The 12,996-nt window shown below is 54.1% G+C and overlaps 4 protein-coding genes across 4 annotated transcripts; 2 read left to right on the plus strand and 2 right to left on the minus strand.

The window, feature by feature from the left end:
* Positions 1-264: 264 nt before the first annotated feature.
* On the plus strand, positions 265-3,828 carry UMAG_02378 (uncharacterized protein; the record flags this gene model as incomplete). Its single annotated transcript, XM_011390376.1, has 1 exon — positions 265-3,828. The coding sequence occupies one exon, from the start codon at positions 265-267 to the stop codon at positions 3,826-3,828; it is 3,564 nt and encodes a 1,187-aa protein (XP_011388678.1).
* Positions 3,829-4,461: 633 nt separating this feature from the next.
* On the minus strand, positions 4,462-7,731 carry UMAG_02379 (uncharacterized protein; the record flags this gene model as incomplete). Its single annotated transcript, XM_011390377.1, has 1 exon — positions 4,462-7,731. The coding sequence occupies one exon, from the start codon at positions 7,729-7,731 to the stop codon at positions 4,462-4,464; it is 3,270 nt and encodes a 1,089-aa protein (XP_011388679.1).
* A 2,072-nt stretch (positions 7,732-9,803) lies between these two features.
* On the plus strand, positions 9,804-10,811 carry UMAG_02380 (uncharacterized protein; the record flags this gene model as incomplete). Its single annotated transcript, XM_011390378.1, has 4 exons — positions 9,804-9,909; positions 9,991-10,412; positions 10,506-10,561; positions 10,655-10,811. 4 exons carry the CDS (start codon positions 9,804-9,806, stop codon positions 10,809-10,811), a joined length of 741 nt encoding a protein of 246 aa, XP_011388680.1.
* Positions 10,812-11,135: 324 nt separating this feature from the next.
* UMAG_02381 (uncharacterized protein) lies at positions 11,136-12,782 on the minus strand (the record flags this gene model as incomplete). Its single annotated transcript, XM_011390379.1, has 1 exon — positions 11,136-12,782. The coding sequence occupies one exon, from the start codon at positions 12,780-12,782 to the stop codon at positions 11,136-11,138; it is 1,647 nt and encodes a 548-aa protein (XP_011388681.1).
* Between the last annotated feature and the right edge of the window lie 214 nt (positions 12,783-12,996).

A 12,996-nucleotide genomic window follows, 5' to 3' on the forward strand; every position in this document is an offset into this window, starting at 1 on the left:
CATCAAGCCTCCAGCTCTCTTGCCTCGGATCAAACTCGTATCTGTTTCAGAGCTTCGATATCCACCTTAGAGATATTCGTCCTGATTCATCGCATAGCTGTTCGATAGCTCGTGGCGCCCAGCCAAGACTCGCGATCCAGATAGATCACAAGCACTCCAAGCAACGCGACCCCATTTGCAAGGCGTTTCCGTGTAGCTTGTCGTGATCATCATCGTTCGAAATCTTCCCAATAATTACTTGCTGTCCATCAACATTGCGCCAAGATGAACCCGCAGCAGCCAAATCAAGGCCCTGGTGGCCCATACCCAGGTCAGCCTGTACCTCCACGTCCCGGACCTCCTCCTGGCGCTCCGCAGCAGGGACGCTTTCCTCCTCAACCGCAGCAGCAGCCACCGTCTCTACAACAGCGTCCACCTCAACAGCAGGCATTGCAACAAAATGCTCGACCAGCGCTTAACCCAGCCATGCCAGCTCGTCCACAACAGCCAGGCATGCCCCATGCTAGGCCATCACAACCTCCTTCCACTAGCATTGCCGGCGTCCGGCCACCTTCCGGTCGCCCTTTTCCGCAGCAACCAGGCTTGCAGGCGCCCGGATTTTCTTCAGGAGCGCCGCAGCAACATGCACCTCAAATGCAAGGCAGACTCAGTCCGCGTCCCATTGCACAGCCTGGAACCATGGCTGGAGTAGAATCTCAGATGGCTGGTGTGCAGCTCCAGGATCGTCAACCTAGCCCCGCGCCCGCCGCTTTGTCGTCCGATGCTGGTCCCACCAAAACAAAACGCAGTGCGCGTGCCTACCACACCGACGCTCAACCCGTCGCTGCTCCTGGCTGGAATGACGCACCCCACCAGCCCAATCCATCACCTGCTCCGTGGCAGCAAGCTGCAGCCGCAAGGGTAGCCCAGCAAGACCACCAATTCAACCAGCCCAACAACGACAACGCTGCTCTCGACCAAATGCCCGGTCAACGAAACGTCGTCTCTCCCGCCCAAGCTGCCCACAACCGTGCCATGATGGCTCAAAATGCAGCGCGGCCCAACATGCCCGCTAACCCGCAAAGCAACATTCCCGGCATGCAAGCAGCGTTGGACGGTAGCGGTTCCATCGCCCAACCACCTCATCAGGCCGGACAGCGATTCGCAGGACCTCGCAGCAAAATTGACCCGGACCAGATCCCCAGTCCCGTCGAAATGCAGGACGCTGACCAGGAATTCTTCGACAAGGAGTGGTTTGCTACGTGCGGACGAGGGGGCATGCCGCTCAGCACTACCAGCTTTGCCGCCGTCGACCAAGGCAATTGCTCTCCTAAGCATCTGCGCCTCACCACCTATAGCATACCCGCCACTGATGAGCTCGCCACCACGTCACAGTTACCACTGGCGGTGCTGATGCAACCCTTTGCGCAGCTTCGCTCAGACGAAACCCCCATACCTGTCGCCACCTTTGGCGAGAGTGGGCCCCCACGTTGCAAGCGCTGCCGAGCCTACATTAACGCCTGGTGCGTCTTTGTCGAGGGCGGTCAGAAATGGACCTGCAATCTTTGCGGCACTGCCACCGAGGTCGCAGCCGACTACTTCTGCAACCTTGACATGAGCGGCCGACGCGTCGATTTCGACCACCGTCCGGAACTCTCGCATGGCTCGATCGACTTTGCTGTTCCAAAGGAATACTGGGCCATCCAGTCGACACCGCCTGCCTCGGTGTTGCTCCCCGTTGCACCTGCCAGTACCCGCACCGAGACTGCCAAGCTGGATCCAAAGCAAGAATCAAAGGATTATGAGGGCACAACGCTCGGCCTTAGCGGTCAAGGTGCACAGGCCGCCAGAAGCGCTACCAAAGCCGCCAGCGAAGCGCTCAACGGCCTGCAGCTCGGCAAGGGCCGCACCACTGTTCGTGCCCCACGCCCTCTCACCTACTTTTTCGCCATCGATGTCAGCTACAGCGCCGTGCGATCCGGTGCCCTTGCCAGCTCTGTCGAAGCCATTCGGGAGACGCTTTACGGTCCAAAGGCCAGCTCTGCGGATGCAGGAAGCAACGGAGCACCCGACGCCAATCCCGCTACTGGCCCTGGCTTTGGTTTGGTGGAAGGTGCACGCGTGGCCATCCTCACCTTTGACCGTGCACTCCACTTTTATAACCTCTCGGCCGAGCTCGACCAGGCTCAGATGCTCGTGGTCGGTGATATTGACGAGCCCTTTGTTCCTATCAGCGATGGCCTGTTGGCTGATGTCTGGGAGTCGCGCCATCTCATCGAGGGCTTACTCGAGAATCTGCCCAGCATGTTTGGAGAGAACATGGTTGGCGACGCTGCGCTCGGTGCGGCGGTGCGTGGCGCCCAAGCAGCGCTCTCTACCATTGGCGGCCAGGTCAACATCTTCCTCTCCACAATTCCTACGGTGGGACCTGGTGCGCTTAAGCATCGTGAAGACACCAAGCTGTATGGCACTGACAAGGAGAAGAACCTGTTCATCCCTCAGGACGGCTTCTATCGAGGAGTCGCCGAAGAGTGCGTCGACGCAGGTATCGGTATCAACGTCTTCTTTTTCCCTTCGCAGTACATTGATGTGGCGACCATCGGCGTTCTCCCGGGATCCACCGGTGGCGAGGTGTTTTTCCATCCCCGCTTCGACCCTGTCCGCGACGGCATCAAGCTGCAAATCGAGGTCCGACGCACCGTGCTGCGCGAGACGGCATATAATGTCACGATGCGCCTCCGATGCTCCAATGGTTTGCGTGTCGCCGACCACTTTGGCAACTTTTTCCAGCACAACGCCACCGATCTCGAACTTGGCACTATGGATGCCGACAAATGCGTCGCCGCGCTCGTCAAACACGACAGCAAGCTCGACGAGAAGCACGAAGCTCACTTCCAGTGCGCGGTCCTCTACACTACCGCCGAAGGTGAACGACGTGTTCGATGCCACAACATTGCCGTACCCGTCACGTCGCTTCTTGGCAACGTCTTCCGCTATGCTGATATGGACAGTACCGTCGCCTACTACAGCAAGGAAGTCGTCTCGTTGGCGCATGTCAAGCCGCTCAAAGACGTGCGCCATTATCTCACTGATAAATGTGTGAAGATTTTGCTTGCCTATCGTCGAAATTGCGCATCCTCCACCAGCCCAGGTCAGCTCATCTTGCCAGAAAGCTTCAAGCTGTTCCCCTTATACGCTCTTGCGATCAACAAGACGAAGTGCGTCAAGGGTGGCAACGTGACATCGGACGTGCGCGCTTTCTACATGCGCTTCTTTCGCGCGCAGGGTGTATCGGCGATCATGTCGATGCTCTACCCACGCATGATCGCGCTGCATACCATGTCGGATGCTGATGGATCGCCGATTCAGATTCAACAGCCCGATGGTACTACAGTCGACGGCATGCGCATCAAGACACCAGCATTGATGCGGCCTTCTTATCTGCGTATGGAGGGTCACGGAGCCTATTTGCTTGAAAATGGCGAAATGTGCATCCTCTGGCTGGGAGCCAACGTCAACCCACGCCTACTGGAAGATCTGTACGGCGTCAATTCTCTGGAAGAGATTGATGCACGCATGACCCGCTTGCCAAAGTTGCCAACGAAGTTGTCTCAACAGGTGCGGGCCATTGTGCAATCGTTTGCGTTGCAGAGGAACAAGCCTGAGTTGCCGGTGCTCATCGCAAGACAAAACAGGGACGGAACCGAGGTGGAGTTGGCGAACAGCTTGGTGGAAGATCAGAACAATGACGCGATGAGCTACGTCGATTATTTGTGTCATGTGCACAGGATTATCAGCTCGGACATGACAAGTGGAAAGGAGGAGTCGAGTTCTTGGTTCTCAACGTGAAAAAAGGGTTGACGCGGTCAGCATGTGGGTCCGGCCTGGCAACAGCGAGGCGAGGCGAGGCTGAGATGTCTGCTTTACCTGGTTCTGATGTTCTGCTGACGAAAGCAATGCAAGATGATACAAATTTCACTATGAGGCTTCTTGACCCACGAGAGGCTGTGATGAGAGGCTCGAGATTCCAGCCAACAAGAAGCGAAAGCAAGTTTGTTTGTATTTCAGAGGTTCAGACAGTTGGAAGCGAGGACCACCAGCCAGCGTGACAATCATGAATGCCATCCAACTAGCTCTCTTTCAAGATAGACTGACGCAAGCAATGGCAGCCGCTCGCTAATAGCCGAGTTTAAGATCAGTCGTGTGTTTATGACACCTGTGTTCGCCAGAACTTTTGTTTGATGGAGAAATGAACTAAAACTCATCTGCTGTGTTCTGAATCTTGAATGCGGAGCGTGTATTCCAGAGATGAGAGACAGCTTCACGCAAATTTCTAAAGGGATGAACCATCCAGATGATGTCAAAAAGGAGAGTGAACTTCGCACGAAGGGACAGGCGTGTGGACAGTGGCAGCTCATCTTGACGAGCGTTTGGGCTTCCAGAAATTCTAGCACGAAACAACCTGATGATGCGTGATAGAAATCACAATTCCCACGGCTGCTTGTTCGGCCATGCTTTAGCCAACCAGTTGGTGAATTCGTCACCTACGCTTTGTACCCAACGATCTGTAATGTCGTCGTTGATGCAGACAAAGACCGGTCTGTGATTGTCGATTTTGCGCTGACTTTCGAGCCAGGCATCTGCCTTGATTCCGTCCTTGTGTTGTTGTTGCTTGAAACGCTCAAGTGCCGTCGGCTGCTTCATCGACTCTTCCAGCTCCAGCATGATGACGCGCGAGTTGTACTGTGTCTCAAGCTGTTTAAACCGGATAGGCGATTCAGCGATCGTGTAGGCATAGCGTTGGATGAGCTTGCTGGCGAAGGTCCGTAGGGATGTACCGTGACCGAAGCCAGAATTAGCGAGGACGCAAGAGACGCTGAAGCACGGCCTTTCTGGTTCAAAGGTGGAGTCCATCTGAAGCATGCTTGAATTCCAGACTGACGTGAGAGGTAAGTGCGGTACCTCATTGGAGAAGCGAGCGTCGGGGTCTGTTTTACCGCTGAAAGTTCGATCAGCAGCGGGCAGGAACGCGCTTAACCCTCGCTCCCCGCTTTGACCCATGAGATGATGGATCAAACAATCACCGCAAGCGCCATCCGCATAAGCAAACTGCTTGAAAACGTCCTCCCAACTGACGCTGCTGTTGCGCAACTGGCTGAAAGGTCGAATGAGGCATCGATCAAGATCAAGCTCGCAGGCGGTTCGCTCGAATCGGCGATTGTACCACTCGTTGTTCGGATGAAGCGATGGGTCATTGACGAAATCGGGCCATCCGAAGTAGGTCGTCTCACCACGCCCTGGAGTGATGTCGCTCGAAGGAGAGCTCACTCGGCGCTTTTCCAGCGCCTCACTTCGACGGGAGATGACCTGACTCGAGACGTCGCCCAGCGGGTATCCGTCTTGCGAGACGAAAGCATAGCGGCTATTGAGCGGTACAGGCCAGCCCGTCTGAATCAAGACAGCATTGGCAGAGTCTTCTTTCAGCGTTGTCCTCTTGGCAAGTCTGACAATTACGGTGAGATTGCGCTCGGATGGCCCATGGGACGTCGTGGTGGCCTGTGATGGCGTCAACCCCATCTGCGACAAGGCTTCGCTGAGCTCTTGCGAGGAAACAACGCCATCACCATCCTCGTCCAGCTTCAGCATGAAAAAGCTCCACAGCAACGCTTCTCTGTGGCGCTCAACTATGTTGTAGTATGCAAGAAAGTGAGTGACGAGATTATTTCCGCCTTTGCGGAAGCGTTGTAGTGCAACTCGGGCATGCTCATGGGCCCAGCCCATGCGCGTCTCCAACAAAAGCGACTTGGAGAAGCTCTTGTGGACGTGTTGAATGTAAGGACGTTTGCGTGGGCCGAAGCGCTGATCTAGGAGCCAATTGGTGTGCCAAAGGGACGACCATTCTCCGGCTGTTGCGTCGGGGAACTGCTCGCCCTTAACCAGCAGATTGTAGTCTAGACGCAGTACAGGCCCGAACAACGGAGACGAAATATCGCCCGAGCTTGCGTCGTCTACGAGGAAAAAGTCGTCGTTGGAATAAATGAACGTATCACGCAGTCCTGGCTCATCGCCAAGCATCGCCTCGATAGCCATTGAATTGAACGTCGGCAAAGCCGCTCGCCGATAATCATCCCGATGCTTTCGTTCTTCAGTCGTGAGTGGCTCTGTGACGAGCCAATTATCCTTGAACGTATTCCAATCATGGTGCAGGCGTACTTTGACTGGCACTTGAGACGAGCTGACCGAGGAAGTTGACGAGAAGAGTTTCGACAAAGACTCGGAGATAGAGTCGGTAAGTGACTTGTCCGCATCAGTGGCAGCTGCTTGTCCTGCAAGCACGATCGAGTTATTTGCAAGAGAAAGCCACTGAGGAACCTGACCTTCACGAATCTGACCCTCGTCGGTGGTGAAGCGATCGGTGCCAAGTCCTTGCTTACGCCGTAGCTGAGAAGGGAGTCCAAGAAATGCCTCCTTGAGCCGGTTCACATCGAGCATAAACGGCGCGTCGGATGAACGGCGTCGCAATGACGAGGCTAATCTTGACAGAATGCCGCGCTTTCCGCTTGGCGCAATAGACTGGCGTGCATCAAGTTGAAGGTGATATGGCGCTGAAAAGTCGGGCGCAATGATGTGGATGGTGGACAAGCCGTGCAAATACTTAACAGCTGTGCGTATTGAATAGCGCAGCTCTTGGTGATCACGAAAACGACTCTGGAGAGCTGCTCCTGATCGACGCATCAGCGTAGATTCGCTGTCGCGATCCGCTTCAGCGAGCATGCTACGTCTTGATGATTGTGGCTGGTGCTGCGAAGACGAGGCTGAAGGGAAGAGATCTTCTTCGACGTACTCTTGCCAACGGCCAGTTGGTCGATATCCATGCATCCATTTCGCAGCCGAGTGGCGCCAGTCTGAGCCGTTCACCCAGCTGTACATCAGATCAAGGTGGGTGAGGTCGGACCGTTCTCGATAGATGCCATTCAGCGCCTCACAGACAATTCCGTGCGCAAGCCATGCTTCCAAGCACTCTTGCTTGTCGAATAAGAGACGTTGCGACGGGATTGTATCAAGCTGTCGTCTGTTGGCAGCGGAGGGTGACGATACCGAAGGGGCAATGGCAATTATGTCATAGTGGTGTAGTGCGAAAGGCAGTACCTCTTCCGCCCGTAAGGGATGCTCGGGTCGAGGAAGTGTGGGAAGATGAATTGAGGCATCCTGTAACGAGTCTTCATCGTGCAATGATAGACAAAAAGAATCGCCTGGTCTGCAAAGTGATGCGAGCCACTTGGATTTGCGATTGTTTCGCAGACGTAAACTTCCGATGCCTAGGATTAGTGCAGCCAGAAGGAACACCAAGCAAGCCAACTTCTTCCTGCGAGTGGGTCGGCGCGATGCGGGGTGAAGATCTTCACTTACAAGCTTGCTGTACCTGCTGCCGGCTAGAGACGAAAGCAGCCTGTTCTTAAGACTGGGAAAGGGATTCTCGATAAAAGAGCCTACCAATGTCTCGGACGATGCAGATGTTTGGGACCAGCGATGTTGATCGTGATCGAAAGCATATTGGTGCGAAGAGACAGAGTCTCTCCGATCGAAATCGGTGCCAGAGGAGAAGGATGTGCGGGACGACATCAAAGGCAAAGATGTGTCGGTATATTTGGCGTGAACAAATGAGCCAGGCTGCGACTCATTCACATTCAAGTAATGCTCGTCGCGAGTAGACAGATCGATGCGAACCTCGCCCATAGAGTAAAACGGCATAGTTGCACGAAGAGATCTATACGAGAAGGGGGAACTGAACCGCAGAGCGTATTCCGTATTTGGCCAAGGGGATAGTAGCTTGGTCGAGTGATGGCTGGTCCAATTGTGCTCGACTCGTTACGTCGGTTAAAAAGACATGGCAACTAGAGGCAATCCGACCACATAGTGTATAGAGGGTATATATGAATGGGCTGAGTAGTGGGCCGGTAATGAAAGAAGACCGGTCCTCTGAGTGGGTGTCGCTTATTGTACAGGCTTGGAGAGCTTCAGACTTGGATTGCGGCTGCAAACCCTATAGGACTACCAAACAACCGTAGTGTTGACGTAAGGGTGCGCGATAGGTAGGGTGGGGAAAGAGGGTGGGAACGAAACGAAAGCTATGCGATGTCAGCCTATCAGCTACATAGAGATTGTGGAGATCAGGAAAAGGAGAGGAGAAAGTGAGGGACGAAGACCCATTGGCATGAACTGTTCTGCATGAAGTGTGGGAGGCAGGCTTCACCTGCCGGACGCTATTCCCACGGGCACGAGTTGCATGGGCAACCACACAAGTGTTTTGAGATATTGCGATACGAGACAGGCTAGTCTGTCAGCTTGAGCCGTGGGACGATACTTCGGACAGGTGTACGGATGCTATGAGCATGAGGGACTAGCAAGAGGCGCAATTGGGAGGGAAAGTGTGGTCGCATGTAGGAGCTGGCATTCAGTGCAGAGACGGCTCGTTTCCAACGCCAAACACCACAGAGCAAAAGCATGTGTAGCCTGGACATGTGCAAGGAGACTGGGTGATTTCCAGGATGGATGAATGCTTATCTTGCGGGTGCTTGGACTGGTAGAGTTGCGACTCCTGAAGCAGACCGCCGGAACGGAAGCGCCCGAATTGGAGCAAGTCAAAACTCGGCAGGAGTAGAGACATCTCAAGCCCTGGTTCGCGATCGCATAAGCGAAGCTCACGCCGTACACAGAGGTCAGGTTGACTCACTGGTTCACACAATTGCTCTGTATGATGCTTCAGCCTACCATATGGGCAGCGGGGGAATCGAATCAGAACAGGCGACCACGCGGTGGGTCGTGCCGCCGGCAGGATGATTCGGCACCATGTGTCTGTGACTGTATGGTCCGATTCCAATGCCATGACAGAGTCGTGAGTGTTGCTCCTGTTGACAGGGCTGAAGTGCATGATTTGTTTTTTTCACCAGCTCGCTAGAGATTCAATCACAAGCTAACTACAACCGAACGCTGTCTCAGGTGGGCCACAAATTCTTTTCGAATCGGGCTGATTCGTGCAGCAATTTGTTATTGGACGGCAGCGCTCGGCGTGAGAGTGCGGTATGGACAGCGTCACACGAGCCCTGGCGGACTTTGTAGTTTCGGCTGGTAATCTCATCCGGTGCTACGACGCTCCTATCTGCGCGCGTGTGTTGGTTGTCCTCCCTCAAAGCTTCGCGAGGCACTGGTTGCTGACTGTTGATAGAGAGCCGACTCTGTCCATGGCAGCTGTTATCAATATCGTCCCTGTCGTACTACTTTCGGTGTGGGGATCTCAATACTCGATGTTGCTTGGTAGATGAAATCGAGACAGTGAGGTGCTGAGCGACCAAATGGATCGATGTGCTGTGTCATCCATGCGTACGTTTCGCTGGCCGGCGGCTGGAGTCGGAGTTTGAAACCATATCCACGATTCGCGATTATATGATTGCAGTTACGGGTGCGAATTTGAAATGTGTTTTTCGTTCCATGTTTTTCCTTGCTTGAATTTCGTGACCTGTTTTGAAAGATGGCCGAAAAAGATGTTGGCAAAACACATGTAAAAAGGAGGCTCATCAGGGGCCGATCTGGCTCCCGTAACTCGATCCGAGATCCATTGAAAAATCGTAAAATGGGCGTTCTAACAACAATCACGAATAGTCTCGTGAGTTGTTTAGCACGTAGCGTGTAGCATGTAGCATGTAGAACGTGTTCGTGAATTGCAAATGGACCCTAGAAGAGGCCAAAAGAATACATATATATACGTTTCGGCACAACTCCCTACCACCAACTATCGATACGATCACGGCAAAGGAGTTTCATAGATGGCGTCCAGCTCATTACAGAACAGCTCGGAAGCAGATCATAATCATGATTCGATGCCCTCACTGCCCGAAGCTTCGTCCCACCAGCTGTCTAAGAGGCAACATTGTAAGTGTTGATCTTGGTTTGAACTCACAGTCCGCTCGATGTCTCACTGACACTCGGCTGTGCCTCCTTTTCGACTAACAGACGACGCTCTCCGGAGAGCGGAAGCTGGCACATCATCGAGCAGCATCTCTCTAGGTTCTCCTTCATCACACCCTCTGTATCCTGCTGTAGCACCCTTATGCGGAAGATACCCAACTCAGGCATCAGCGCTGTTTCAGACCTATCTCGACCTAAAAAATGGCGCTGCTGCATGGGACATTGTCGAGCCGCTTGTACTCTTGTCCACATCGCAAGGCGAAAGCGGATTGGCAGAAGTCAAATACGAGAAAGATCTGAGCTGTCTCAGTGATGAAGAAGCGGAAAAGCTGGTTCAAGAACGCCTGCAAGCGTTAAAAAAAGAAACACCCAAATTCGGGCTTGCCAGTAGAACAGCGGAAGACGCCGATGGCGAGGAAATGTTGACGGCCGGAATGGCTGCGATCAAGGGTCGTCGAAAAGATGCTGTAGGTTTCCATGCTGGACTCGTTGAAGCAGGGTGCGATTTGATGCTGATGCCAATGCCGTTATCTCTTCCCTGAATGGTACACGGCAAACAGAAACTATACGAGATCGTTCTCCCACTTACCATCGCACAACATCTCCAACCCTCGCAGTGAGTGCCCACTTATCTCACCTTCCCGAAGAAACGCCCTCTTGCCACCGCATAGTCACACTAACTCCCTATCTGTCCTTGTTTCACGCACAGGCTCAAAGCCATCTTCGCCCTCATTCAAGCGCATGCAGCCACGTGTCAACCAGGCGAAGAGGTCGACACGTCGCACGTAATGCTTGCCATCATTGCTCCAGATTCGACGCTTGTATACTACATCATCTCGCAAGGTATGGTCAAGCCGATCAACTGAAGTTTAGTAATAGTCACAGAGTGTTTACACCGCAGCGGCTGAGACATGCTTTCGGGTCATTTAACTCAGCACGAGAAACGCATTACATTCTGCGATTTTGCTCCGTCTTGAGAAGGGCACAGAAGCCGACATGCAACGAGAAATTCAGCTCCATGATACACAGCACACATGCAGGGCGAATTAGAAAGACTAAGATGCGATTCATAAATCGGAAACAGTGTCCATGGGATTGGCCTTGCCTCAACTCTTTCGTGAGCGGACAAAGAATCCGGGCGAGGCGAACGAAACATCACGAGGTGAAGTGCGAGATACGACGTAGCATATTTAGATAAAGACCATCATAGCACCGCCCACAGCAGCTACCACAACAGACACGGTCCAGCCAATCAAGCTCGACGACGACAGACGGCCGGCACCGCTGCCGAACGTCCTGTAGGGGTCCGAGCTGGCACTCGGCGACGAACCAGCCGGAGAACCTGTGTTCTGCGAACCGGTCGAAGTCAGGTTCGAGCCGTTCGGGCCAATGGGGCGCGTCGAGTCGTCAAACGCACAAGTAGAACCGGTGCACAGACACTTGGCAGCGACGGGGTCCCAGAAGGGAGTGTCACAATTATTGGGGATGCGCGTGCGAACCGTGTTGTCATTGTTCTTCTGAGGCGGGTTGGGCTGCTGAGGCGATGGCGTCGTGACGGGACAGCCGTAGCACGTGTAGAATGGCGAGTTGTTGAGCGGATCGCCGGCTGTGTTGGAAATGCAGTGCTGCAGCAGGTCGTTGTTGGCCTTGAACCCATTGCAAATGTGCTGCTGAACGTTGGGCGTCTGGCACTTGAACGCGTCGAGCGTGTTGAGCTGGCTCGCGGGTACCGGGTTCTGCATCCACGCAATCAGCTGCTTGTTGCTGATAATCCACACGTTTTGCATGTTGGCGGAAGTGGTAGCCCAGTCGAGGAACTCGTTGAGCATGTTGATCTGGTCGACCGGATCCTTGAGACCGGGATAGCCAGTGGCGAGATGGATCGGGTGCGTGTAGATACCGAACGGCTGTCTCTTGCCATTGTAATGATCGGTGAAAGTGTTCTTCATCCAGGAAAGCACGTCGGAAGCGTTGGCAGCGTCGAGCCAAGGGTCCATGAGATGGGCACCCGCAGCTCCACGCTCGTCAAAGATGGCATACATCGGAATCTCCCAGAAGCCGGGCAGCTTAGGCTGTCCACCGCAAATATTGGCGACCGAGTTGCAATCGTTGGCCATACCGTTATCGAGCGTGTAGGGCCAGAAAGCGTCCGTGTTGGGGTCTGTAACAGGCACAGAGGCGGTCGAACTCGAGTCATAAGTGAATCCAGTGCTGGCCAAGTGCTCGAGGTTGGCACGACTGTAGTTGAGGAAGGGCGCACGGTAGCCGATAATCGACTTGTACGGGATACCTGCAAGTGCATTGAGCGTGATGAGATTGCCGTCGATTTCGGCGTTGGTAGCGGGCTGCTCCTGGTGAGTCATAGTGTGATCGCCAATATCGTTGCCGTTGACATAGAGCTCGGTGACTTGAGCGTAATTGGTGTAATTGAGCGAGACAAAGTACGACATGAGTGGTGCGCAGCCGTTGGGGTTCTTGCGCTGTGCGAGGAATTGGTTGATCGAGTTGATCGTGTAGTCCTGCACGGCATCGTCGGCGGTGAAGACAATGAACTGAGGCACGTCTTTGGGGTCGAGGCCACCAGGAGGGTTTGTGTCGGCGCAGTGACACCTGGGCAACTTGCAGGAGTTGGGGTCGCAGCTGTATCGAGCAGCGGAAGCGCCACCACCAGCGGTCACGGACTGGCCCTCGCCGCCAGACTGAAGCTGCCTCTTTTGTACGCCCAAGGAGCGCTTTACGATGGGCTGGCAGCCTTGGTTGAGAAGGTCGCCACCATGCGCGCTAGCTACACCAGCGAGGACGATAGAGAGCAACGAGAATACCGTGGTAGACTTCATCGTGATGGTTCACGCCAAACGGTAACAAACACGAAAGATGGAGAGAGGGAAGAGAGTTGTGGTGGGAATGCCAGCTAGGGGCTAAGTTACGTGGCAAAAAGAGAGCTCGCGACACACGCAGGCGACTCAATTCCGACGACCACCACTAAATGTGAATCAAGAACCTGACACCAACACCGCGAATTCAACAGAAATTCCTCGAAAAATCACCGGA

The sequence above is a fragment of the Mycosarcoma maydis genome, chromosome 5 (genome assembly GCF_000328475.2).
Source record: "Mycosarcoma maydis chromosome 5, whole genome shotgun sequence".
In the NCBI taxonomy this organism is placed as follows: domain Eukaryota; kingdom Fungi; phylum Basidiomycota; class Ustilaginomycetes; order Ustilaginales; genus Mycosarcoma; species Mycosarcoma maydis.